This window comes from Hylobates moloch, unplaced genomic scaffold, assembly GCF_009828535.3.
Source record: "Hylobates moloch isolate HMO894 unplaced genomic scaffold, HMol_V3 SCAFFOLD_6, whole genome shotgun sequence".
Taxonomy (NCBI): Eukaryota; Metazoa; Chordata; class Mammalia; order Primates; family Hylobatidae; genus Hylobates; species Hylobates moloch.
The window spans coordinates 33480580-33507167 of NW_026652281.1; the positions used below are offsets into that span (position 1 = coordinate 33480580).

At 43.7% G+C, this 26588-nt stretch overlaps 1 protein-coding gene across 6 annotated transcripts in view; it reads left to right on the top strand.

Annotated features, from left to right (window-relative positions):
• The first annotated feature begins 494 nt into the window (after positions 1-494).
• The window catches only part of TRIM36 (tripartite motif containing 36), a 60173-nt gene continuing 34079 nt past the window's right edge, over positions 495-26588 (top strand). Inside the window, exons 1-4 of one of the 6 annotated variants that reach the window (XM_058440601.1) lie at positions 11029-11316; positions 11854-11969; positions 17184-17418; positions 18689-18788. Coding sequence is in view for 5 of the 6 variants with exons in the window: in XM_032156643.2 (XP_032012534.1) it covers positions 778-840; positions 17184-17418 (298 nt within the window). In the remaining variant the exon portion in view is untranslated. Of the gene's footprint in view, positions 841-2921; positions 3488-9691; positions 9813-11011; positions 11317-11853; positions 11970-17183; positions 17419-18688; positions 18789-26588 lie in introns of those variants that run through there. The other 5 variants (XM_058440600.1, XM_032156642.2, XM_032156641.2 and 2 more) reach the window with 5 other exon arrangements.

The following is a 26588-nucleotide window of genomic DNA, read 5'->3' on the forward strand; positions in this document are numbered from 1 at the left end:
TTGTTGTTAAAGGAAAGTTGAGTATCAAAAGGATATGGAGATACAATAGACCTTACACAACTAAGAGTGTTTAAAATACAATCCCTGTATTTGTTCTCATCTCAGAAGCGCGGGGCTTGGTCTTTATTACCTATTGGATTTCAGGAAGGCTGACTTGAGATGCACCGTTGCCATTTCCTGGCCTTCGCTTATGTATTTATTTATTTATTTTCCGGCTCTGGCAGCCAGCCCCTTTGTTGCGCCTCCTCTGTATTCATTTCTGTCTGCCCTCGCACCTCCAGACAGTGCGATGGGGCTTTTTTCCAGATCTTCGCGCCGAGAGCCGGGGACGGCCAACCTGCCGGCATGCGATAAAGGCCGGGGAATGTCCAGCTGGGGCTGCGCCGCACTCGGCGGACCCGCTTTGTGTGCGCGTTTGTTTGTCTCCGCTGCGGTCCGACCGCGGCCGCGACCCCCGAGGAGGCGGAGCCTCCGCGCGCCCGGCTCCGCCTGGTGAGGGTTTCACGGCCGCCGCCGCCGCCCTCGTTTGTTCCGTTAGATCGCGCAGCCCCGACCGCTGCACCCAGATCCTAGCAAGCCGGGCGAGGCTGCCCGGGAGCCCTCGGTGGCCTTCATTCCACCCAAGCCCGCTTCTTGCTTTCCTCGGCGCTTCCTCACTTTTCCTGGTTAACAGCTTATGGGCGGGGAGCTCGGCAAAACTCAGACTAAAAAGAGAAAAGAAAGGACAAATTCGATACACCCGCGTCGGTCCTCCAGAGTTTGTGAAGGGGCGTAAACATGTCGGAGTCTGGGGAGATGAGTGAATTTGGCTACATCATGGAATTACTAGCTAAAGGCAAGGTAAGTGATGAGGCGCGGGGCGCCGCGGCCTGGGCCCCCGACTCCGGCACTACCTGGCCCGCCACTGTGGGTGTCCGTGTCCATTCCAGCGCCTGGGAAGGGCGGGAGGCTGGAATCCAGGAGCCGCGCTCGCAGCCCGGGCGTCCCAGCAGCTGCGGAATGCAAAGTAGCCGCCTTTTCTTTATTGCGTGGCATCTCTGAAATAAGACAAGAGGGGACTTTCGGACGCTTTTGGGGCCAGCTGGGCAGCAATAGGGGCTCCCGGACACCGAAGGGCGAGAGCCCAGCGTCCGAAGATGGAGAGGAGGGCGGGGCGTTGGCCAAGGGGGCTCTCCCCCACCAACCAGGGCTACTCAAGCGTAGTGACTTCGAGTGGGTGACCTCTTCGTGCCTGGGCGCGGAGCGTGGAGGCAGGGTCCGCCCAGCGAGTGAATAGGCTCGGAGTGTGGGATTGGGGTCAGCCCGCAGTCAGAGCATGTGGCGGGTAAATAGGGACAGCACCTCCGTTCGCCCTGCCCTGGCCTTTTCAGGCCTCTTTCCACGTCCTTAGCTGCTGCTGCTCCAGGCCGGGAATATTTAAAGCAGCCTTCTTTCGGTAGGGTGGGGAAGATGCTGGAGGAGCGGGATTTCTGCCCCACACCTGTCCCGGAGCCTTTAGGAACCCAGGCTGGCGCCGTCGGTGGCGCCCGCGACCACGCCCTCAGCGGGCGGGGTGGTGCCAGGCCTGAGTCAGTGCGGGAGGCTGGGCTCCGCGCTGTATCCGAGAAATTGCCGGCAGAAGCTCCTAAGTGGTTTGCAGGCGGAACGTGTCGGGAAATACGGAGGCTGCACAGTGCACTGCCCTCCGGGACTCACAGACGGAGAGAAGGCGGGAAAGGGCGTCAGCGTTTGCCCTCTGCGCCTGGAGCTTCGAGAAGAGGTGATGGCACAAAGGAGCACTGGACTCCCTGTGCGCGGTTAACAGGAAGGAGGATGATTCTGTAGCCCTAATGTGAGCACCTGAAACCCTGCAGTCCCACACCCCACTAACTCCAACGCCGCCGATATAGCATATAGAGTAGTTTTAGCTTCATGCCCGACAGTCCTATGGCCCCAGGGCTGGGGAGCTGGTTTAATGCACTCTTAGCCTACAAAGTCCCAAATGAACCCTACGCCTCTCTGAATTCTCTTGTTCTACAGGCACTGAATACATTCATCAGAAACAGAATATTCATTAACGTTTCGAAAGTGGAGCTGTGTCTTGGGCCTCCCCTACCATTTACAACCCCGGGCCAGAAGTACAAATGGAGAACCCTCCTTCCACTTTTCTTCCAAGCCCAGGCACCATCCTGCACCTCAAGGGGCCTTCAGCACCCACTGTCCAGTATATCCGAACTCTTTGTCGCCCCAGCAGCAGCCCCTTGACCACCCTTCGGGCCTAGGGTGCATATTGCGGCCCACCCTTCCCTCTGAAGAATGGACCCTGGGGAGAGAAGTCCCCGAGAAAGGGCTGGCTCTGAGCAAAGAGGCAGGCAACCAGAGGAGGGCCAGAACCACAGCCTTTAAAGAGCAAGAGGTGCAGCAGCACCCCGACTGCTCAGGTCTAGGGGAATGCCTAACAGGGGCATCTATTTGGGAACGATGAGGGGCTAGGGGGCAGGGAGGAAAAAGAATGCCTTTGGTTGAACAAAATAAATGGACTACTCTTGATAGGATGGAGAATAAGATGATTGATAGGTCAATTTTGTCCTATGGCGCTCAGATGTTCTTCAAAATAAGTCAGAATTGGCTATGCTTTCCTTCAATAGCAGACAAATCCTGAAATTCTGAGAGAATAATTTTGGGGTAGGACCCAGGGATTTGCACGTGAAGAACAGCCCAGGTGACCATGAAGCCGACTGATGGATGTCCCATGAACATGAAATGGGGAAGTAGGGCAGAACCATTAAAACTCCTTATAATCAAGTCAGGTAAACAAAAACAAAACCCTAAGAATAGCAATGGGTTCATCACAGTATGCTCACTATAATGAAAAAACACTAACTTTCTGGCTTCATTTACTGGATTTCTCTGCTCTCTCTCTCTGTCTCTCTCTTCACTAGGCTTCAGCAATGGGCCTGCAGCAAACCCATGAGCATTCCCGGTTGACTTCTAAAGATGGAGAGGCCTGCTGTCCCTTTGAAATCTCTGAGGTTGGAAAGCAGTCTCTCCCAAGAAGAACTTAGGACAGTTCCTCTCTCTGTTTTGTGGGGGTTGGAGGGGGAGAGTTGGTCAGGAGTAGCCTCCTAACCATTTCAACGTAAGCTTATTTCCTACCCACTCTCCTCAGGCTCAAATCCTGCTCCGCCCCGCAGCCCCAGCACTAGCCCATTTAAGACCCCTGTTTTGTGTGTGATTATACAGGATTTGAACACTGAATATTAACCATGGAATAGCAGACCTTTGAGACTGACTTGCTTTATTTTCCTCTGTGGGGTTAGGTTCCACTTTGTAGTTGGGGTTTGTAATGTAAAGAATAATGGGAAACTGGTCTAAATATGAGAATTAAGAGAGCAGAGGCCTGTAGTTGGCCTGCCCTCCGCCCCACCATCCCTCAAAGTTGAGACCACTGAGTTGACCATCTTCTTAATTTCTCTCACTTTTACCCCAGATTTGTTTCATCCTTGTACTGGACTTCTCAAACTCTGGACATAATTAAAAATACATAGGTTTATATTTTTACTAACTTAATACCTGAATATATGCTTGTTGTAAAATATTCAAACTTCACAGAAAGTTTTACAGAGTAAAAAGTCTAAGTTCATGCCTACCTCCAATCTCATTCCTTCCCCAGTGGCAGCAGTTTGTGTGGCTATTTCAAATTAAGTTAGCATACCATATGTTCTCTGAAATGTGGGAAGTGAGCCTTTTTTTCTTAGGGTAACCTAAAATCTACAGGACAAACTGGATCAGCTTATTTACTCTATTGTGATGGCTACTTTAATATTTAAAGTACACAGTGATATCTGCCATTGTGACCTTTCTGCTCATCAAACAGTACTGCGAAAGTGTAGTTAATACTTACGATCATTCTCGAGGCTTAAAAATGAAAATGTATTTCCTTATGTTTCACTAGCAGTGAAACTTTTACCATTTCTGAAAGCTGTCTTCTTGTTTCTTTTGCAGGTAATCTCTCTGGATTAAAAGAGAGGTTTCCAAATCTGTGGTCAATATCTAAGGTTACTCAAAGCAGTATTTTCCAACTGTTTTGGTCTCTTGAAAGATTTGCCTCACTAATTTTTTTATCACCATCATACACTGTTCTGGAATCATATTAATGAAGATTTGATGACAAGGAATATAGAATTCAAATTTTAGTATATCTCTTTGTATTTTGTGTATTTAGCATATTTCCATTTATGTGTAAACAGCCAGAAGGTACATTGTTCCCATAATTTAATAATTACTATTCAGGAACATCTAAGGAGTATAATGGTTTCAGCAAAATGAGAGGCTTTGTAAATCTTATATTTAATTTTGATAGAGAAATAGGCAATGATACCATTACTTGGTGAATTATTTTAACTTTGAACATCTTTGAGGCACAAAAAATTCAAGAATTTTTACAAACACAAACTTTACCTTAAAAAAAGAAGACACTGAGGCAGGAGAATGGCATGAACCCGGGAGGCGGAGCTTGCAGTGAGCCGAGATTGCGCCACTGCACTCCAGCCTGGGCGACAGAGCGAGACTCCGTCTCAAAAAAAAAAAAAAAAAAAGACACACTCTGAAAGAATTAGTCTTGGAAAGTCCTCAAATCTAGACTAATAAAAGGTCATAAACATCTCCTGGGACCGAAACAAAAATACCACCAAATGATCTGTTTCAGAAGGATGAATAGATAGTTGCTCACACGACTAAAATCTAAACTGGGGTGATAATGGTAAGGTTGTGCCCACTGCATAAGTATTTTTATTTTTATTTTTATTTTTTCTGAGACACAGTTTTACTCTGTTGCCCAGGCTGGCGTGCAGTGGTGCAATCTCAGGCTCACTGCAACCTTCACTTCCGAGCTCAAGCAATTCTCCTACCTCAGCCTCCCTAGTAGCTGGGACTACAGGTACACGCCACCATGCCCGGCTAATTTTTTGTATTATTAGTAGAGACAGGGTTTCGCCATGTTGGCCAGGCTGGTCTCGAGCTCTGACCTCAAGTGATCTACCCGCCTTAGCCTCCCAAAGTGCTGGGATTACAGGGGTGAGCCACGGTGTCTGGCTTACAAAGTATTTTTTAAGGGTTTTTTAAATATCTATATTGAAATTGGGTGAAATGTATGTGCTGTGGGAAGTAGGGAAGGCAGGCAGAAGATTTAGATTTTTGTAATATCATTTGAAAAGAGCTACTTTCATAAATATCATAATTTTCCTCTGATTTTTTTTTACTATATTGCACTAAAGATAATTTGAAAAAAAAAAAAAAAGGTGTCTCCTAAACTACTTTGTAAAAGGATGTTTAAATCAGGTTTTTAGTGAAATTGTAAATTCTGTATTGTATACTTACCTGTGGGCAGTGCAATAAGGATGCTAGACTGAGACCCAGGTTTCAATCCTGGCTTTTTAGTATATAGCTATGTAGTATATAGCCTATAGATTAAGCATATTACTTAATCTATGGGCGGAGGTGGAGAGGAATTTTAGTTGTTACATGTCTTCTCTGAAAAGAATTATACCTATTTCACAGGGTTACTGCAAGGGTTAAATGAATCTTTTATGCAGGTTTCCTAATACTGACACATTATCAGTGTTATCGATATGATGTTATCGACACATCATAGGCCATAAATAAATGAAAGCTATTACTTCTAGCTTTTATGACAACAGGGTTGGGCCTTAAGACACCTTATATCCACATTGTGATCATTAAGAAGTGGAGGTAAGGCTGACAGATAAAATACAGGATGTAGAGTTGAATTTGAATTTGAGACAAATACTTTTTTTTTAGAATATGTACAATGTGATATTTGGAACATATACTAAAAAATTATCATGTATCTGAAATTCCAATTTAACTGGGTGTATTGTGTTCTTACTTACTAAATCTAGTAACCCTACGGGGAAGAACAATAAGATGTCAACAGAGAGGGACCTGCTAGAGTGCCTCAAAATATTACCAATTTTGTTTACCTGAAGTTGGCCAGAAAAATTCTTTGCCCACTAGTTATGCAGCCAGTACGCTCATCATTATTGGAAAAATGTCCGTGACAGCAGCACTGGGTTCCTCTTATCTTCCTAATTGCAAATTGTTGCTCTGGTGCTACTGTTTAGTAGACAAATGCTTATTAGATTTTGTCTTAAATAAAAGCTTAAATGGTCGAGAAGACAAAACATCAAACATCAGTGTACAAAGACTGGGTAGTTGTGTTAAACTGAGTGCTAAAAGAGTTCAGAATAAAGGGAGATAATCAATGAAATCAAAACTAATAAAGGAGGCTCCAGAAGTGCAACTTGAAAGATGAGGAGGATTTGGCCAGGTAGTGGAAATCCAAACTTGCTGGCTCTCTGGACTCCTCTCCCCTGACTTTGTTCCCACAGAAACACTTTATGACTGGTAAGCTTGGCCTGTCAGTAGCTTGAGTCAATGATTGATAGACAATGCCATTCATTATCCCTTCACTGGTAACCTCCTCATACCCAGTAGTATAGGTGGTCTGTGTGCCAATCTACTGGAAAACCCTGTAATTTACTTTATTTCCATACTTTTTATTTTCTATAAGTCCAGGGGCTCTCTTGATTTTATACCTATGGTTGCTTAATTATTAGGGGTTCCCAAAAGGGGGCAGAGTTTAGGGAATATGTGGCCATATTACCTTGTTTCTATTTCTTGTTTAGTATATACTAATAGAATGGTGGTACCCTGCCTGTCTGATCTCAGAGCAAACCAATTAATATGCACCATGGTCATTAGGACTTGACCCAGCCAGGAATTTAATCTCTTGTTGGGTATTAGGAATCAATATGGAAAGAGATCAAGTCAGCTTAGGGCGTAGTATACGATTTATAGCGTAAGGGGTTTATATTTTAAATATCAAGCAATGAACATTGATTGAGACTCTGTTTTATCAAAGCCTGAATTGTGTGTGTTTGGAGAGGGGAAACTTGACCTTTTGGACTTCATGAAGTAGATGGATGTGAGAAAGCTCATGCCCCTGTGATAGAAGAGCAATTAAGTAATACCAGAAGTAGAAAATTAGATATCACAATGAAGGCAAGAGTATTGAAGGTCTGTGGACTTAGGGGGATAAGAATGGGATAGGTTTTCTTGTTTTGCATTTTAACCCAGATTTTAAAATAAACTATTGAAAAAGGAGGTGCTAGGATACTCCAAACTTGGGAGGAGTAGGCACCAAGGGATAGCATATACAATGTAAAATAGGGGAATAATGATTTTTTTAAAGTTCAGATATTTCATGCCATTCCTGCTAAAAAGCCTTCAAAAGCTGCTCAACATCTACAAAACCATAGAGGCCTTCCATACTTTACCAGACTTATTTTGTTACCACAAGTTTATCACCCTCTAACGCCTGCTCTCCAACACATGTGCGCGCACACACACATACACGCACTCAAATACACATGTCCACACACCCCCTTACCCCCTTATGTTCCAATACCAAGCTGCCTGTGGTCCAGGACTGTAGCTTATTCTGCTCTTTGTGCAAACAGAGGCATGAGGACAGGGCTACACATATGGAAAGTCATCTGTAAATACTGAATTTATAGGCTACTGTTGTAATCTAGGCATGTAGAGAGGGGGCTTAGAGTGGGCACGGGAATTGGCTGTGAGGATGAGAAAGAACAGAATCTGACAACAAACTATGATTTAAGGCTGACCAGAGATAGACAGGGAAGAAGAAAGGAAGATAAAAAGCAAGCAAACAAAACCCACCAGGATTTTAACTTGAGGAACTGGGAAGGGTCTTGGTATCCTGGGAGGCTGGGATATTTGGATGTTGAAACAGAGAAGTTGATGACTTGACACAAAGCACGGCAGCCCAGGGAGACAGAAATGATCAGGGAACTGGGAAAGCAGTGGTTTAAAATGGCAGTTTTCGTATTTGTCTTCTTCCCCTCACCTTTTGTTTTTAAAAGTTTATGGATAGAAAGGATTTTTAACATTAAAACGTTTTAGAAGTATAACATGTACGTATAAGATGCAAAGATAATACAGTGTGAGTGAAGAGTTAAATCTTGTTTACCTGACTCCATCCCTTACTTCTCCACAATGGTTATCATTTTTTGTGCTATATTCCAGATGCTTATTTTTGTTTGCCTATAATCAGATATACCTAGTCTTTTGGCCAGAGTGGCAGCATTCAGAATCCATATGGTTTTGTACTTTTTTTTTTTTTTTTGAGACAGAGTCTCGCTCTGTCGCCAAGGCTGGAGTGCAGTGGCACGATCTTGGCTCACTGCAACCTCTGCCTCCTGGTTTCAAGTGATTCTCCTGCCTCAGCCTCCTGAGTAGGCGTGTGACACCACGCTGGGCTAATTTTTGTATTTTTAGTAAAGAGGGGGTTTCACCATGTTGGCCAGGCTGGTCTCGAACTCCCGACCTCAGGTGATCCACCCGCCTCAGCCTCCCAAAGTGCTGGGATTACAGGTGTGGGCCACTGCGCACATTATATTTTAGAAATCCTTTCTCATCAGTACATTGATTTTAACTGCTGCATAGTATTCCATGGTATGAATGTGTATTATGGATGATGTTTAGTTATAAATAAGGTCTCAATAAGCTCTTTGTACATGTTTTTGTGCACACATGCAAGTATTACAGTAGGAACATTCTTAGATGTGGAATTGCTTAGTCAAAAGGTAAAAATATTTAAAATTTTTGATAGGATTTGTAAAATGTCCCTTCAGATAAGCTGTACCAACATACGATATCACAAAAAGGTTTGAGCAAAATAAGAGAGGCTTTGTAGATCTTATATTTTTGATAGAGAACTAGGCAATGATACCATTACTTGGTGAATTATTATTTTAACTTTGAACATCTTTGAGGCACAAAAATACTCAAAAATTTTTACAAACACAAAATTAAAACAAGAAGACACTTATACTCTGAAAGAATTAGGCTTAGAAAGTCCTCGAATCTAGACTAATATAAGGTCTTAAACATCTCATGGGACCAAAACAAAAATACCACCAAATGATCTGCTTCAGAAGGATGAATAGACAGTTGCTCACACAACTAAAACCTATGCTGGGGTGATAATGGTAAGGTTGTGCCCACTGCATAAGTATTTTTATTTTTTTGGAGACACAGTTTTGCCAAGTGTATTAACATCACGTTTGAATTTTGTGGATCAGGTACAAAATGATAGCTCAGTGAAGTCTGACTTGCAAAATGGAAGGCCATAGCAATGTATTTTCACCAAAATATTGTCTATACAGATTTTATCTTTAATTCCTGTTAATGGAGCCTTCTAATCGCTTTTACTGTGTCAACTAATAAGTTTTGGATCAAAGCAGGTGTGCTGATATGAAATTACACACCAAGGGGAATTATTTAGCTCAAAGGCCAGTATGAGAAAGACTTATAATGCTTTCTAATGGTTGAGCCGTTAAAGATATATATATATAGGCACCTAATTCACGCAGGCATTTGTTAGTCTCCTCCTGATTAGCACTTTTCAGAACCTGTGGAAAGGAAGCCTTCGCAAGTCTAGCACCTGCGGCCACGCAACGGGCATTAATCCGGATCAGAACAGCCCAGGCATTATTACCTGGCAAAGCTTTCGTCCTCTGTTCACCTCATCTGTAAATGGAGGGTATTCCATTAGAGAAAATTGCTATAGTCCCTCAACGTTCTTAATTCTACACTCCTTATTTAGATGCCGGAATGGAGACGAGGCTACCGCTGCAGACAGGGCTGTGGGAAGACGGCGGAACTTGCCACAGCGAGCGACTTCTCCCAAACAGGAAATAAAAGTGGGAAGCATTTTAAAACCTAAACGAGACGTCTTGCTACAGCTCTGTAGTCCCTACTTAACCCGCAATTTAGGGCATCTGTTCCTAAAGCCTAATACATAGGAATGAATTGTTTAGCTAGCCAGGAAGGCAGTGGCGTGATCTAATAATCGTAAGTTAATTTGTTCTCCGTGTGTCCTGAAAACAACACAAGAAACACACTTGCGCCGTGGCAGGTGAAATGTACGCCGCCAGTCCTTGAGCTGGCGCGCGCCTTAACGTTCAGCAGCACTCCCCGCGGGGGTGCGGGGATGCCGGAGCCGCTCAGGACCCTCTGTCCTGGTCCTCAGGAAGGAAAGCGTAGGCCCGGGTGGCGGGGGGTCGCTCCCCTGCCGCGGCCTTTTAACTTCTGTCCCTGGCCAGCATCCAGGAGAGGAATCCCCACCCTGCAGGCGGTCCCCGCGCCACTGGGCAAGAACGTGCGGTGACATCGCAACTTGAGGGTATAGAAACAGAAAGCGGGATACGACTGCTCGGTGCCCAGTCAGGGACTATTGAGTTCACCCAGCAAGTGAAGCCAGAAGAGAACGGGGACCAGCCGGGCGGGGACAGGGAACCCCAGGCCGCGCCTGGCTGGGGACGGCGGAGGGGGCGGGCGGGGTCTCACTCTGGTCGCCTCGCGCAGCTCTGCCGTGCTCGCCGCGGCCATTCAGGGAAGGTGGCTTAGGCTCGCCCTCGCCCGCACCGTCCTGTGCTGAGCCTGGAAGCGGGGCTTCGAACCGCGAGTGAAGAAAGCGCAGTGAGAGCAAACTGAAGGGCGGAGTGGCAGCGCGGGGGCCAGGGGCCAGGGGCCAGGGCTGCAGCCGGCTGCTCTGCCGCAGCGGAGCCTCCCCGCCCCGGCGCCGCCCTCGGCACCCGCCCACCGCTCCCTGCTGCCCTCACTTCCGCTCCTCAGAGACCCCCCCCCAGCCTGGCATAGGGCGGCGGGCGGCTACCCGGGTGGGAGTGAGGGGCTGATGCGTAGGGGGAAGGTGGCGGCTGAGGGCGCCGAGTCCCAGCAGCGTGCCACACCCACGCCCAGCCGAGTCCCGCTCAGCCCACCGCTTAGACACCGGGCCTACCAGCCCCAGGCGGCCCCGCCTCTTTTGTGCGGCTGGCGCTGTTGCCTGGGCAACGCCCAGGCCACGCCCTGGCCACGCCCCGCGGTGCCCCGCCTAGGTCTCTGCGAGGCGCCCTTCCCAGCCGCAGTCCGCGGGAGCCGCTGCCGCAGCCGGCAGCTGGGTGGGATTCCCGGGGCAGTCGCTGGGAGCAAAGCTCGCTTCTCCCGCGCCTGTGCTTTTGCCTGCCCCGGCTTACTTCTCCCCGCGTCGGTCCGCTGGCCAGGTACAGCTGACCAGCTCGTCTTCCAGCTTCGGACCCAGGCTCCACGGCCGCCGCAGGGACCCGCCCACCAGACCCTGCGCGCGGTAGCCGGTGTGTTTGAGTGGAACGTGCCGCTGATGACACCTGGCAGAAGGCAGCCATGGAGGGCGATGGCTCAGACTCGCCGGTGAGTGCGGAGGTGACCGCCGCCCCCACCTCGAGGGCGGTGTGCCTACCGCGGCTCTTTCTCTTTCCTCCGCAAGGAGCCCGGAGGGAGCCTCCTCCCGGGAGAGCAAAGGCAGGCGTGTGGGGATCCCGCTTCCTCTTCGCCTTCTCCCGCCTGGGGCTAGGTTCTGCAACCCGGGGCGTCCCCTTTCTATCCCCGAGAGCCGGACGTGGGTCCCCTGGGCCGGAGAAGAGCGCATATCCGATGGTTGCCCACCTGAGCACCTCGGGGAATCATGGCGGGTCTCTCTAATGAAGCTTAGGCTGTAGAATTAATTAGCGTTAGGGAGTTGGGTGCGGGCAGAAAGCTGGGGCGCGTGCCTCGCGCTTGCGGGGCCGCCCTTTGTCTAGGCGTCTTGACCGCCGCGGGCCCGGCCGGCTGCCACCGCCTGGGCCAGAGGCTCCTCCCCGGCTTCGTCTCCCCGCGGGGGGCGGGCCGGGCCCCCCACCGCCCCCCCACCCCCGGCAGCTGTCAGCCTGCAAGTGTTTTTGTTTAAAGGTGTCGAATGTGCAATTCTTCCGAAGTTTCCTGAGGAACTGCTTAATTGAGGGAGCCGCCACATCACAGTCAGTTTGTTTGTCCCTCAATGACAGATGAACTAAATTTTCTCTTGGGTAAGAAATACTTTATGTCCATTGTGATTGAAAAGTCAGATTCAAGACACTGCTTTATGTACAAGAAAATGGAAATGATTTTAGATCCTCCCCCAGTGAGAAGTAAACTTTAACTGACCATATTTATACATAAAATGGAATGTAGGAACCTATTTTGGATATCCCGGACAGGATTTTATTTTGAATTAGGTGCCAAACCCTTTGTGAAATGAGATAGGATGTGAATATTCTGTATTCTTTGATGTGAATTGTGAGGTTTGGTTATCTTATTTCCAAATCTGTGAACAGTTGGGAGGTGATATGGCTCTTCATCACGTATTTGAGTGATGCAGCAAGAGACTGCATTGAAACACCCACTGACAGTGATAAAACCAGTTGGCTCTAATGCAGTTAAATTGTCAGATTATTGAAGCACTTTGTGTCACTTTAGAGAGAATAGGTTAGCATACGTTTTAAAATTTCATTACATTTAGTTAAGTCAATTTTAATTTTCTATGTATTTCTAGTAGCTGAAATGATTGTCCAAGGTTATAAGTGCTTTGAAGTTGGGCTGTCTTTAAAATTGCAGGGATGCTGACTATAGGATTCATAGATATGAAGTCTGGGATACATGGAAAAAACTACATAGAGAAATGATGGGGAAACTGGTATGAGGTCATCAAACTTCTTTAGTTGTGATGAGTCTAAAATGCTTCTCACTTAAAATAATGAAAGCCTGTTGTATTGAGAGCATTTGTAGTGGTGCTTATACACCTTTTTAAAGGGTCCCCTACAGTGTTTTAATATTCTGTTAGGCTTTGTGTCCACACCCAAATCTCACTTGAATTGTAATCCCCAGGTGTTGAGGGAGAGACCTGGTGGGAGGTGATTGGATCATGGGAGTGGTTTCCCCCATGCTGTTTTCGTGATAATGAATTCTCCCAATATCTGATGGTTTTATAAGGTAGTGTTCTCTGTTCTTACTCTCTCTCACCTGCTGCCATGTAAAACGTGCTTGCTTCCCTTTCTGCCATGTTTGTAAGTTTCCTGAGGCCTCTACAGCCATGCAGAACTGAGTCAATTAAATCTCTTTTGTTTGTAAATTAGCCACTCTTGGGTATTTCTTTATAACACTGTGAAAATGGACTAACACAGAGAAGTGGTATCAAGGTAGTGGGCACTGCTGTAAAGATACCCAACAATGTGGAAGCACCTTTGGAACTGAATAACAGGCAGAGGTTGGAACAGTTTGGAGGGCTCAGAAGAGGATAGGAAGATGTGGGAAAGTTTGGAACTTCCTAGAGACTTGTTGAATGGTTTTGACCGAAATTCTACTGGTGATATGGACAAAGAAGTCCAGGCCAAGGTGGTCTCAGATGGAGATGAGGAACTTGTTGGGAACTGGAGTAAAGGTGACTCTTGCTATGCTTTAGCAAAGAGACTGGCAGTGTTTTGCCCCTGTCCTAGAGATTTGTGAAGCTTTGAACTTGAGAGAGATGATCTGAAATTGCAACTTACGTTTAAAAGGGAAGCGGAGCGTAAAAGTTTGGAAAATTTGCAGACTTAACCATGGAGTAGAAAAGAAAAACCTATTTCCTAGGGAGGGATTCAAGCTAGCTGCAGAAATTTGCTTAAGTAAAAAAGACTCAAATGTTGATTGCCAAGACTGTGGGTAAAATGTCTCCAGGACATGTCAGAGATCTTGGCAGCAGTCCCTCCGTTTGGCAGGGCCAAACGAATGCATTAATGAAGAGAGCCCCATCACAGGCCTGGAGGCCTAGGAGAGAAAAATGGTTTCGTGGAGTGGGCCCAGGGCCCTGCTGCTGTATGCAGCCTCGGTATCACAGGATCCTTAGGGTGTTGCTTCGCCAGCCAGAAACCTCTGTGGCAAGTGTTGCCTTTGCCCAAGTTTTGCTCAGGCCCACTGGGCTTGTTCTGCCCACTTGGCCCGGCAGGCTGTGCTTGGCTTTCACTACTGGCCCAGATCCCATGGCTGCCAAGGGCAAGCCAGGTGCAGAGCAGCAAGGGGTGCATGAGTGAGCGAGCACGGGGTACAGTGTGCACAGCCAGGCATGCTGGCTGTGGCGGGGCAGGCAGGTCCAGGTGCCAGTATGGGCGCCGGCTCCTTGCTGTGGCTGCAACAGGTGTACCACAAGTGGCTCCCACTACAAGCACTGTGGAACATGGTGGCACTCAGAAACTTGGAGATGCCAGGAACTGCAGAGCCACAAAGAGGATGTCACAGCCCTGGCTTGGGGAGCTCCTAAGTCCAGGCTCCCTGAAGGGCTGCAGCTCTTCTCTCCTCTCTTGTCTCCTCCTCGTCACCCACAACATGGTGAGCAGCAGGGTGTATTTTAGCCCTGTTTGTGTTGCAGCTTGTTTAGTCCTGCCATTTGGCAGGTCCAGAGTTCTGTACTGTGTCCAGGAAGAATGAGCTACATGGACAACTGGAGGGTGAACAAGGTGAAGAGGTGCTTTATTGAGCAAAAGAATAGCTCTTAGGAGACCCGTAGTGGGTAGCTGCTTTCTGCAGGCATTTCCTCCCAACGACTGCAGCTCTCAGCAGAGAAGAGACCCGGAGTGGGTACCTCCTCTCTACAGGTAGGTCATTTTGTCGAGTGTGCAGCCCTCAGTGGAGAGGAGACCCGAGTGGGTAGCTCTTATCTGTCGGCAGGTCGTCCCATCATCTGCCAGAGTCTGGCTGAGTTTGTGATTTTTATGGGCTTCAGAGGGGAGGAAGTGTATGCTGATTGGCCCATGGGTGGCCATGGGTGGGCCTGGAAAATTCACTGTAAGTTCTCACTCCAGTCAGTGGAACTGGCAGCCTGGACCCTAGGCTTCAGGCTTTCCCTGGCTTGAAGGTGGGGTTTCAGCAGGGACCTGTCGTTTTCCTCCCAGGAGCCTATCTCCCTCCCACTGCCGTCATGGTGCCCAGAGTGTTTTAGCTGAGGGATGCCTGCAGTACCACGTTGAGTCACCCTCAGCCCTGCCCTTGGCCTCCCTCCCACATTCATCAGCACCCAAAGTCCAGAGGGGGCTGAAGTGGCAGGGGGCTGGTGTGTCAGCATCTCCTCAAGCACACACACACCTGGCCAGGTCATGTCAGTGCCTGGGCTTGGCCACAGCTTTTCTCCAAAATCAGAGTGGGCACTGGGAATGGGGAGAGGCCAAGCAGTAGGAGCAGGCACTTCTGAGCATGTGGGGGAAGAAGGGCAGGGCCTCCGAGAGCATAGGAATGCCCTAGTCCACAGCTGGGTGGCTGCATTTGCACCCAGGAGCATGGGGCTCCCTCCGCACCAACTCTGAAGGGAGAAGGGCTCCTGCCTGTTGCTGGGTCCTGCTGGCTCTGTAGAGCAAGCAGGTCCGCCTGTGCCTTCCCAACTGCAGCCAGCATCTTTGCTGCAGCTGTCATCACTGGGACTTGGTGCCTTATGTCCCAGCTGTTCCAGTACCAGTTGTGGCTAAAAGGGGCCAAGGTACAGTTCAGAGCATTGCCTCAGAGGGTGAAAGCCTTGGTGGCTTACACATGGTGTTGGGCCTACCAGTGCACAAAAGTTAAGAGTTGAGGTTTGGAAACCTCTGTCTAGATTTCAGAGGATGTACAGAAACACCTGGATGTCCAGGCAGAAGTCTGCTGCAGGGGCAAAGCTGTCATGGAGAACCTCTGCTAGGGCAGTGCAAAGGGGAAATGTGAGGTATAAGCTGCCACACAGAGTCCCCACTGGGGTACTCCCTAGTGGAGCTCTGAGAAGAGGGCCATGGTCCTCCAGACCCCAGAATGGTAGATCCAACAACAGCTTTCATCATGCGCCTGGGAAACCTGCAGACACTCAACGCCAGCCATGAAAGCAGATGGTGTGGGGGCTGTACCCTGCAAAGCCACGGGGGTGGGGCTGCCCAAGGCCATGGCAGCCCACCCTTTGGATCAGTATACCCTGAATGAGAGACATAGAGTCAAAGGAGATCTCACTTGTAAGCTTTATGACTTAATAACTGCCCTTTTTGGTTTCAGACTTTCATGGGGCCTGTAGCCCCTTTGTTTTGGCCAATTTTTCCCATTTAGAATGGGAGCATTTATCCAATGCCTGTACCCCCATTGTATCCTGGAAGTAACTAACTTGCTTTTGATTCTCCAGGCTCCTAGGCAGAAGGGACTTGCCTTGTCTCAGATGAGACTTTGGACTTGGACTTTTGAGTTAATGCTGAAATGAGTTAAGACTTCGGGGGACTGTTTGGAAGGCATGATTGGTTTTGAAATGTGAGGACATGAGATTTGGGAGAGGCCAGGGCCAGAATGATATGGTTAGGTTCAAATCTTATCTTGAATTGTAATCCCAAGGTGTTGAGGGAGAGACCTGGTGGGAGGCGATTGAATCACAGGGGTAGATTTTCCCCATGCTGTTCTCGTGATAGTGAATTCTCATAAGATCTGATGGTTTTATAAGGAAGTTTCCCTTCTCTTGCTCTCTCTCACCTGCCACCACGTAACACAGATCTGCTTCCCCTTCTGCCATGATTGTAAGTTTCTTGAGGACTCCCTAGCCATGTGGAACTGTGAATCAATTAAATCTCTTTTCTTTATAAATTACCCAGCCTCAGGTATTTCTTTATAGCAGTGTGAAAATGGACTAATACATTTTCATAAAGTGCTTTTAAGATAATTGCTTTCATATACAGCATGAGAACCTCAGGCATTAATGAAAAATGGTCGCATTTAATGTAGAAAATTGCTGATAATTCAGCTTGTAAATAGATTCCAACTAGGGTTCCATGAACATACTTACTCAGCTAGTGTTTAATAGCTCCTGTTATTTGTCAGTCACAGTGTTAATTCACTAAATAAGAATATAGTTTTACCCTTAGTGCTATATTCAAAATTTGTATTGACATGATCTACTTTTAGGATTTCACCGAAGTCCTAAATCAGTGCACTGGTGATGGAGATTCGAATGATGCCTGTATAATTTTTGATAAAATATCATGGTCCCCTAATATTTTATGTAATTTTTCTCTTCATTTTTGCCTTTTACTATCTCATGTTCCTTCAGTTCTGGGTTATGGGTGTTAAGGGCAGTTGATGGTATCGAATTTTATTGCAGAAAAGAAATTTAAAATTTAAAAAATCATTTTCTTAATTCTTTTTGGAAAAATAAACATGTACTTATTCAAGAGGTATAAGAATGTTAATATATTTACCCACTAAGAGCCTTTAACTTGGATTCTTTTACTCTCAAGGTTACCATTAAGAATATCGAAAGGGAGCTCATTTGCCCCGCATGCAAGGAGCTGTTTACCCACCCATTGATTCTTCCTTGCCAACATAGTATCTGTCATAAATGTGTAAAAGAACTCCTGCTGACTCTTGATGATTCATTCAACGATGTGGGATCAGACAACTCCAATCAAAGCAGTCCTCGACTTCGGCTCCCCTCCCCTAGTATGGATAAAATTGACCGAATTAACAGACCAGGTATGTGTTAGAACTGTGGGCTGGGATGGTAGTGGGGGTAAGCTTATAGATATATATTCAGTGGTAACTGGAAGGAAAATTATTTTTGTCATCTTGACAGTTAATTTTTCCAGGTGAATAAATTAAAACTATAGTTATAAAGGGTCCTCCCCCACTGTTAAAATGTCAAAATGAACTCTCGTCTTTTGATACATACTTGAAGTAGATATTGGATATTGAACATAAACTTTGTGTTAAACTCCTTATTAACTGTGTTTGTAAGGCTGGGCACAGTGGCTCACACCTGTAATCCCAGCACTTTGGGAGGCCGAGTCGGGTTGATCACCTGAGGTCAGGAGTTCAAGACCAGCCTGACCAACATGGAGAAACCCCATCTCTACTAAAAATACAAAATGAGCTGGGCATGGTGGTTCATGCCTGTAATCCCAGCTACTTGGGAGGCTGAGTCAGGAGAATTGCTTGAACTTGGGAGGTGGAGGTTACTGTGAGACGAGATCGCAGCGTTGCACTCCAGCCTAGGCAACAAGAGTGAAACTCTGTCTCAAACAAACAAACAAACAAACAAAAACCTATGTTTGTCTTTAGGAATTATTCTGACTGTGCAATATACTTGATACATAAAATAATAGACTCCTGAAATACTAACTAGGAAAACATTCATATATGGTAATAGGTAAATAAATACTGCAGAGTTAAGGAGTGGGACTCCCTAATGGCTAGTCCTAGATAACTTTTAAGGGAATTATTTTTTGTCATTTTGTCCCATCTGGTCCCATTTGAGGGTTTTATTTTCTTTATCCCTCATCTTTTTTTTTTTTTTTTTTTGAGACAGAGTCTCTCCCTGTCTCTCAGGCTGAAGTGCAGTGGTCCAATACTGGCTTACTGCAGCCTCCCTCTCCTGGGCTCAAGTGATCCTCCCACCTCAGCCTCCTGAGTAGCTGCGACTACAAGTGGGTGCCACCATGCCCAGTTAATTTTTGTATGTTTTTGTTTCATCATGTTGTCCAGGCTGGTCTTAAACTCCTGGGCTCAAGCAGTCTGCCCACCTTGGCTCCCTAAAGTGCTGGGATTATGGGCATGAGCCACTGCATCCATCCTCTATCCATTTTTGTCTGTTTTTAAAAGAAGGATTTTGAACGTCATAAATAGTAGTAGAATTCTGTGGTAATGTATAGAAAATGAAATTGATGTACAACACATATATCTTTATTACATGGCCAATGTTTAAATTGTTTCTTGTTGGGATAATGTTACTTTTTCTTCTGGACAGACATTGCAGGATTCATGTAGAACAAAATTAATTTGAAATCACTGGAGACACTGAAATTCAGGGCCAAATACTAGTACGGAAGTCAGCTGCAAAGACCAAAGTGAGTGGAAACAACACAGTCTCATGTTAGGCATGTCCTTATGGAGGAGAGTCAGTGGTGGTCCTAAGTATCACACTTCAGCGTGGTGCTTCCCATTTTGGGCTTTGAGGTTTCAAGTTTAATCTTTTTGTCCACTCTGTCAGTTTCTCCCTCTTAAAGTATAGGAGTAACTTTTTAATCTTGTAAAAAAAAACTTTTCAGAAAGAAATCTAAGTTATATTTTAGAAAATGTTATCTTCTTTTAGTCTCTCTGTGACAAGGAGTCTCCTTGGGTGATGCTTATGTGGGCTCCATCAGAGAGTGGAGAAGAGTAGATAATGCTGTTTTTAAAACATGGTTTTTTTTTTTTTTAAATGGCAAAATGGCAATCACTAGTTACATGGATGATGTTTGCACATATGGAAATTGTGTGTATATACAAAAAAACAAGCAGCATCACATCAGGCAAATAGAAAGCTCAGAGAGTATGAAGTTACAAAGGGTCATGATCATTGTGAAGTCATCACCTTTATGTTTCCTCCCTTGCTACCAATCTGGTGCATTGACTAGGGAAAGACAGCATCGCTTGAAATCAGTCCTGCTAGGTAAAACTTGGTATTCTGTTGGTAGATCTTCATTGGCTAATTGGGAACCCCTGCTTGATTGACCAAAGAAAACTTTTTGTATATTAATATTTAGCACAAACAAATAAAATTTTAGTTATGTACTAGATATTTCTCCTTATAATTAGATTGCACTTATATACATATTTCACAAAATTCTGTGGGCTTTTAATGTTAAGATTTGGCTAGTTTTTTTATGTGATTCATATGAAGAACAAGATGAATGATTTTCTGTTTTCAGGAATTTACCTAGCATGGTACTCTGTAGATGCTTAATATTTGTTGAATGGATGTTGAATGAGAAACCTCTGCCACAGAATTTGTACAGAGTGTGCCACAATGGCTTATATTCAGTAATAATGGCATTTGTCTTTTGGAATATGAGCTCCATTACACCATACATTTCACTGTCTAGATCTGAAATAGAATTAATGTGATGTTTCTCCCTCTTCTTTAGGAAGAACCCTATGAAGTTAGATTATGTCCTAAGAGGGGAAACTTAGAATGGTGGAGTGTAAAAACTTTTCTCTGTAAAGAACGATTACAGGAGATGAGAAGGGATGACTGCAGAATATGATAGCTTTCTTATGGATAGAATGAGTATGCTGGATATCTCTAGCAGAGGTTCCAGGTCAATGAGTAGATGGACTAGGAAAGCAGATTTAACTTAGCATGAAAGAAGACACACACACACACACCCCACTAAGGCTGTCCAGAAATGAAATGGGCTAAGTATAGAAGACTCCTGCCACTCAAAGTGTTTACATCAGGTGTCAAATTTAGATGCTGCAGGGCCAAACGGGTGCATTAATGAAGAGAGCCCCAGGCATAATAAATATAGGACTCTCCTTCATTTTAGTTTTTTGCTGTAAATATGGAGACAATAAATATTTGATTTTCCCTTTAGCTCAACTACTATAAGAAAACCATCAGCCCAAAGTGACGGCAGCCAGCTGATTTTAGGACTCCCTATTGGAGAAGTAGGGTGTGGTTTGGGACAGTGGAGACTGAAACCGATGCCTTGTTAAAGGGGGCAGTAACCGCTTGGCCCTATCAGGGTTGAAGATGCCAGATTGTCAGAGTTACTGGTTTTTCACAAAAACTTGATAGTGGTTTCCATGTGAAATCTGTTTTTTAAATATTTTCAATTCAGATTATTTAAAAATACCACACCAGCTCAATAGGGCAGGACAGCCAAAACATATCTTTGGCTGTGACCCATGCAGCATTTGGCCATCAGTATCTGAAGACTTCGTTTAAAACAATGGGTGGGTGGCCACTGTCTGCAGTATTGTGGAGGGTATTTCTGCTATGGGTGGTAGGTTGGGCCAGTTCTGTCACGTGCCATATCTCCAGCACTGAAGTTCTATGCCTTATTAAATACCTGTGACATTCATTCATTCAACAAATATTTGAGCACCTGCTGGCTACCAGATATGGCTAAATGGTTAAGAACAATGAACAAGATAGACCTACCTTCTTTTTTTTTTTTTTTAAAGACACACACCCCTTAGCATTGTGCAAAGCTTTATAACAGATGTAATTACTGGAGCATAGTCCTTTATCAAGAACACATACAGAGCAAGTTAACAAAGAGAGAGCACCCAAAGGGTGAGAATGCTGCAAGTATGGAAATCATTCCTGGAGGTTTTAATGCAAATTTTAGGATTGTCCTTTACCAGTTTTAAACTAGTAGAAGTCACTGCAGTGCAAATGTGATGTTACTTGCCATCCATTTATTGGGCATTTGCATATAATTCTTTTTTTGGTAGATTCATGAGTAATATTCCTTTTTTTCTGACAACTTTCTTTTTAAATTTTTATCCTTTAGACATTTATTTGAGACAGGGTCTCACTCTGTTACCTGGGCTGGAGTGCAATGGCTCGATCATAGCTCACTGGGTAACTCTGAGGCTCAAGTGATCCTCTTGCCTCAGCCTCCTAAGTACCTGAGACTAGAGGTGCGTGCCACTCACTCACACCCTGCTAATTAAAAAATTTTTTTTGTGGAGATGAAGGTCTCACTTTGTTGCCTAGGCTGGTTTCAGACTCCTGGCTTCAAGCAGTCTTTGTGCTGTGGCCTTCCAAACTGCTTGGATTACAGTCTTTAGTCACTGCACCCAGTCTAGTTTTGCCACTGGCCTAATAAAGAGATTAATTAAACCTGGATTGTCCAGTATGGTAGCCCCTAGCCACATGTGGCTATTGAGTGGTTGAAATGTGGCTAGTCTGAATTGAGATATGCTGTGAGTTAAAATACACAGAATAAAAAAGACTGTGAAATGATCTTTAATAATTGTTATATTGTTTATATTTTGAAATCATAGTATTTTGGATATAGTGGGTTAAATAACGTTATTAAAATTAATTTCAATTTTTTTAATATGGCTACTGGAAAATTTGAACTTAAGTATATTGTAGTTTTGGCTCATATATTTCTTTTGGATTATTTTGCATTAGATTTTTGACAGTTTTTTTTAAAGGGTAACTTGAAAGGAGAGTAAGATTTGTGTGCATAACACAGTAGCATATTAAATTATGTACAAACAAAAGCCATATTACTGTATACTTTTGATCATATATATGTAAGCTTTCCCCGCATTTTGTATTTTCTGGTTGTCTAAACTGAATATGTTCAGTTTTAGTTTTTTTTTTTTTTTTTTAACAGTTATTAGGTCAGTAAAAAGTCAAAAGATGTTTGATTTCACTTTGTATTTGCAACATTTACCGTAAGTATGATTGTTTAAAAATACAAATCTATATAGGACAAAGTATTGTCTCTTAAGTGCTATACCCACAATGATTATAATAAGATTGCTTGATGGATGTTTTATACTACTGGCTTCATAAATACTATGTGTACCAGGAAAAACACATTTTTACTGTTAATTCAATAATTGTATTATTTTCAGGACACAGTTACCACTTTCTCTTTTGTTAACAAGTTGTGAATCTTCTCTTTGAAATTAAATTCTAAATCCAGCTTTCTGTTCATTGTTCACAGCATCACAACGGAGATCTGTGGGGTGGAGAGGTAGAAAATGTTTTATTGCTTTTGTGGCCGCAGGCAATATAGTGTTAGATTTCAATTAAATAATCTTGTGTAAGGTTCTTAAACATCAGTGGTCAAGTCTTCAAAATTGTGTAGAGTGAACAAATTGGGCTGAAATGACTTAAAGGTCAACAGGACTAAATTTCCAACCAAGTTCTGATGTTTTTAAAAGAAAACACTGATTATTGGTGCTTGCATTTTGTCAATATACATGACAAGATATTTTTGAAGAAAATGATTTATACCGCTTTTGTTTTTTTGTATATCTTAAAAAATCCTTTGCATTTACTTAGTGAACAGAGCTTGATATTGCTACATTTAAACGGTGAAATAAGCTAATGCTTTCTTATGTATTGAAAAATTTGATTAAAGGTATTGATTATTTTTCTATTTAATGATATCTTTGCTCGTTTTATACATATAGAGTCTTTGTTGATGTTTTAAAGTACTTGGCATCAGAGTTTTAGCATTGAGGTCTTACCCACTTGTGGTTAAATGTACACTCCTTTTTTAGACTTTCTGAAATATTTGATTCTATGTAAAAGATGGGGCGACCTATCTTATTAAAATTTATTTTTACTCCAGTTGACCTTTAAAAATAACATTGACTGCTTTTTAATGGAATGCTGGTGATACCACCATCTATTTCATGGGAGAATACTTAACACCTGAAATTTATCCCCTTTCTGTCTTTCTCTCTTTCTTCTGCATTTCTTGATTTAAAAATCTTGTAGCCACGATTAGAAGCCACGTATAATTCTTTTTCTTACAGGCTTTTGAGAATATACATTTTAAGTGTTGAAATTTAGTAATTAGAAAGACAGATAGGAGCAGTTTGCTTTAAAAAAGCTACTACCCATTTTTGATTCAGAGGATAGTTGAGAGAAATAAATTTTACGGGGTGAAGAATGCTGATATAATACCCAAAAGGTAAATGTAACTCATAGGCATCAAATAGTCAGAATGTACCAAAAGAAGCATTAAGGTGGCAGCATAAGGTATCAGGCCACTGCCAAACACCAAAAGCCCAACAGTAGTGTCCACCATTGGGAGAGGTAGTTCATGAACTGTCCAGGGACAGCGATGGGGGAAGTCGCAGCCAGAATATGGGAGAGAATGCAACCGGCAGAGGTTTGGAACCTGTTAGTTATGAACTGACTCTCTTCTCTTTGTTTTGAAATACTTTATTTTCTCTTTGATCTTTAAATGGTTAAACGAATGACTGAAAGCTGACTTTTTTAGGGGATTTGCTATAAATTGATTTGAAAATTTTTAGAGTATTTTAAAATTATGCTGACTTTTTAATCTAACTTCGAAGGAAAGATTTGTGGGAAAAAGAATAGATTCTGTAAGGTGCTGGTATTCACATAATTTGCAAATATTATTGTCCCCACAGATTCAGTTTGATATATAAAATTGCATTTCTTAGTCTACATTACTTCCTTACCTTTCCAAGCCATCGTTACTTTTCTTTCTTTCTTTTATTTTTCAAATTTTTTTATTTCCATAGTTTATTGGGGTACAGGTGGTGTTTGGTTTCATGAGTAAGTTCTTCAGTGGTGATTTGTGAGATTTTGGTGCACCCGTCACCCGAGCAGTATGCACTGCACCCTATTTGTAGTCTTTTGTCCCTCACCCCCTTCCCACCCTTTCTGCCTGAGTCCCCAGAGTCCATTGTGTTATTCTTATGCCTTTGCATCCTCATAGCTTAGCTCCCACTTATGAGTGAGACCATATGATGTTTGGTTTTCCATTCCTGAGTTACTTCACTAAGAATAATAGTCTCCAATCTCTTTGAGGTCACTGTGAATGCCATAATTCATTCCATTTTATGGCTAAGTAGTATTCCGTCGCGTATATATACCACAGTTTCTTTATCCAGTCAATTGATAGGCATTTGGGTTTTTTCCATGTTTTTGCAACTGCTAATTGTGCTGCCATAAACATATGTGTGCAAGTATCTTTTTTTGTATAATGACTTCTTTTTCTCTGGGTAGTACCCACTTGTGGGATTGCCGGATCAAATGGTAGTTCCATTTTTAGTACTTTTTTTTTTTTTGAGATAAAGTTTTGCTGTTGTTGCTCAGGCTGGAGTGCAATGGCGTGATCTCGGCTCACTGCAACCTCTGCCCACCAGGTTCAAGCAATTCTCCTGCCTCAGCCACCTAAGTAGCTGGGATTACAAGTGAGCACCACCACACCTGGCTAATTTTTCTATTTTTAGTAGAGACGGGGTTTCACCATGTCAGTCAGGCTGGTCTGGAACTCCTGACCTCAGGTGATCCACCCACCCTGGCCTCCCAAAATGTTGGGATTACAAGTGTGATCCACTGTGCCTGGTCTCTACTTTTAGTTCTTTAAGGAATCCACACTCTTTTCTGTAGTGGTTGTACTAGTTTACAGTCCCACCAGCAGTGTAGAAGTGTTCCCTGTTCACTGCATCCATGCCAACATCTACTGTTGTTGTTTTTTTTTTTTTTTTTTATGGCCATTCTTGCAGGAGTAAGGTGGTATCATATTGTGGTTTTGATTTGCATCTCCTTGATCATATAGTGATAGTGAGCATTTTGAAATATGTTTGTTGACCGTTTGTATATCTTCTTTTGAGAATTGTCTATTCATGTCGTTAGCCCACTTTTTGATGGGATTGTTTTTTCTTGTTGATTTGTTGGAGTTCATTGTAGATTCTGGATATTAGTCCTTTGTCAGATGTATAGATTTTGAAGATTTTTTCCCACTCTGTGGGTTGTCTGTTTACTCTGCTGACTATTCCTTTTGCCATGGAAAAGCTCTTTAGTTTAATTAAGTCCCAGCAATTTATCTTTGTTTTTATTGCATTTGCTTTTGGCTTCTTGGTCATGAACTCCTTGCCTAAGCCAAAGTCCAGAGTGCTTTTTCAGTGTTATCTTGTAGAATTTTTATAGTTTCAGGTCTTAGGTTTAAGTCTTTAATCCATCTTGAGTTGATTTTTGTATAAGGTGAGAGATGAGGATCCAGTTTCATTCTCCTACATGTGGCTAGCCAATTATCCCAGCACCATTTGTTGAAAAGGATGTCCTTTACCCACTTTTATGTTTTTGTTTGCTTTGTTGAAGATCAGTTGGCTGTAAGTATTTGGGTTATTTCTCGGTTCTCTATTCTGTTCCATTGGTCTATGTGCCTATTTTTATACCAGTTCCATACTGTTTCAGTGACTGTGGCCTTACAGTATAGTTTGAAATTAGGTAATGTGATGCCTTCAGATTTGTTCTTTTTGCTTATTAGTCTTGCTTTGGCTATGTGGGCTCTTTTTTGGTTCCATATGAATTTTAGAATTTTTTTTTTAAATCTGTGATGAATGATGGTGGTATTTTGATGGGGATTGCATGGAATTTGTAGATTGCTCATGGCAGTATGGTCATTTTCACAATATTGATTCTACCTATCCATGAGCATAGGATGTGTTTCCATTTTTTTGTGTCTTCTATGATTTCTTTCAGCAGTGTTTTGTAGTTTTCCTTCTAGAGGTCCTTCACTTCCTTGGTTGAGTACATTCCTAAGTTTTTTGGTTCTTTTTTTGGTTTTTGGGTTTTTTTTGCAGCTATTGTAAAAGTGGTTGAGTTATTGATTTGATTCTCAGCTTGGTCGCTGTTGGTGTACAGAAGAGCTACTGATTTGTGTACATTAATATTGTATCCTGAAACTTTCCTGAATTTTTAAAATTTTTTTTTATTTTTTATTATTTATTTATTTATTTATTTTTTGTTTTAATTTTTTTTTTATTATACTTTAGGGTTTTAGGGTACATGTGCACAATGTGCAGGTTTGTTACATATGTATCCATGTGCCATGTTGATTTCCTGCACCCATTAACTCGTCATTTAGCATTAGGTGTATCTCCTAATGCTGTCCCTCCCCCCTCCCCCCACCCCACAACAGTCCCCGGAGTGTGATGTTCCCCTTCCTGTGTCCATGAGTTCTCATTGTTCAATTCCCACCTATGAGTGAGAACATGCGGTGTTTGGTTTTTTGTCCTTGCGATAGTTTACTGAGAATGATGTTTTCCAGTTTCATCCATGTCCCTACAAAGGACACGAACTCATCATTTTTTATGGCTGCATAGTATTCCATGGTGTATATGTGCCACATTTTCTTAATCCAGTCTAT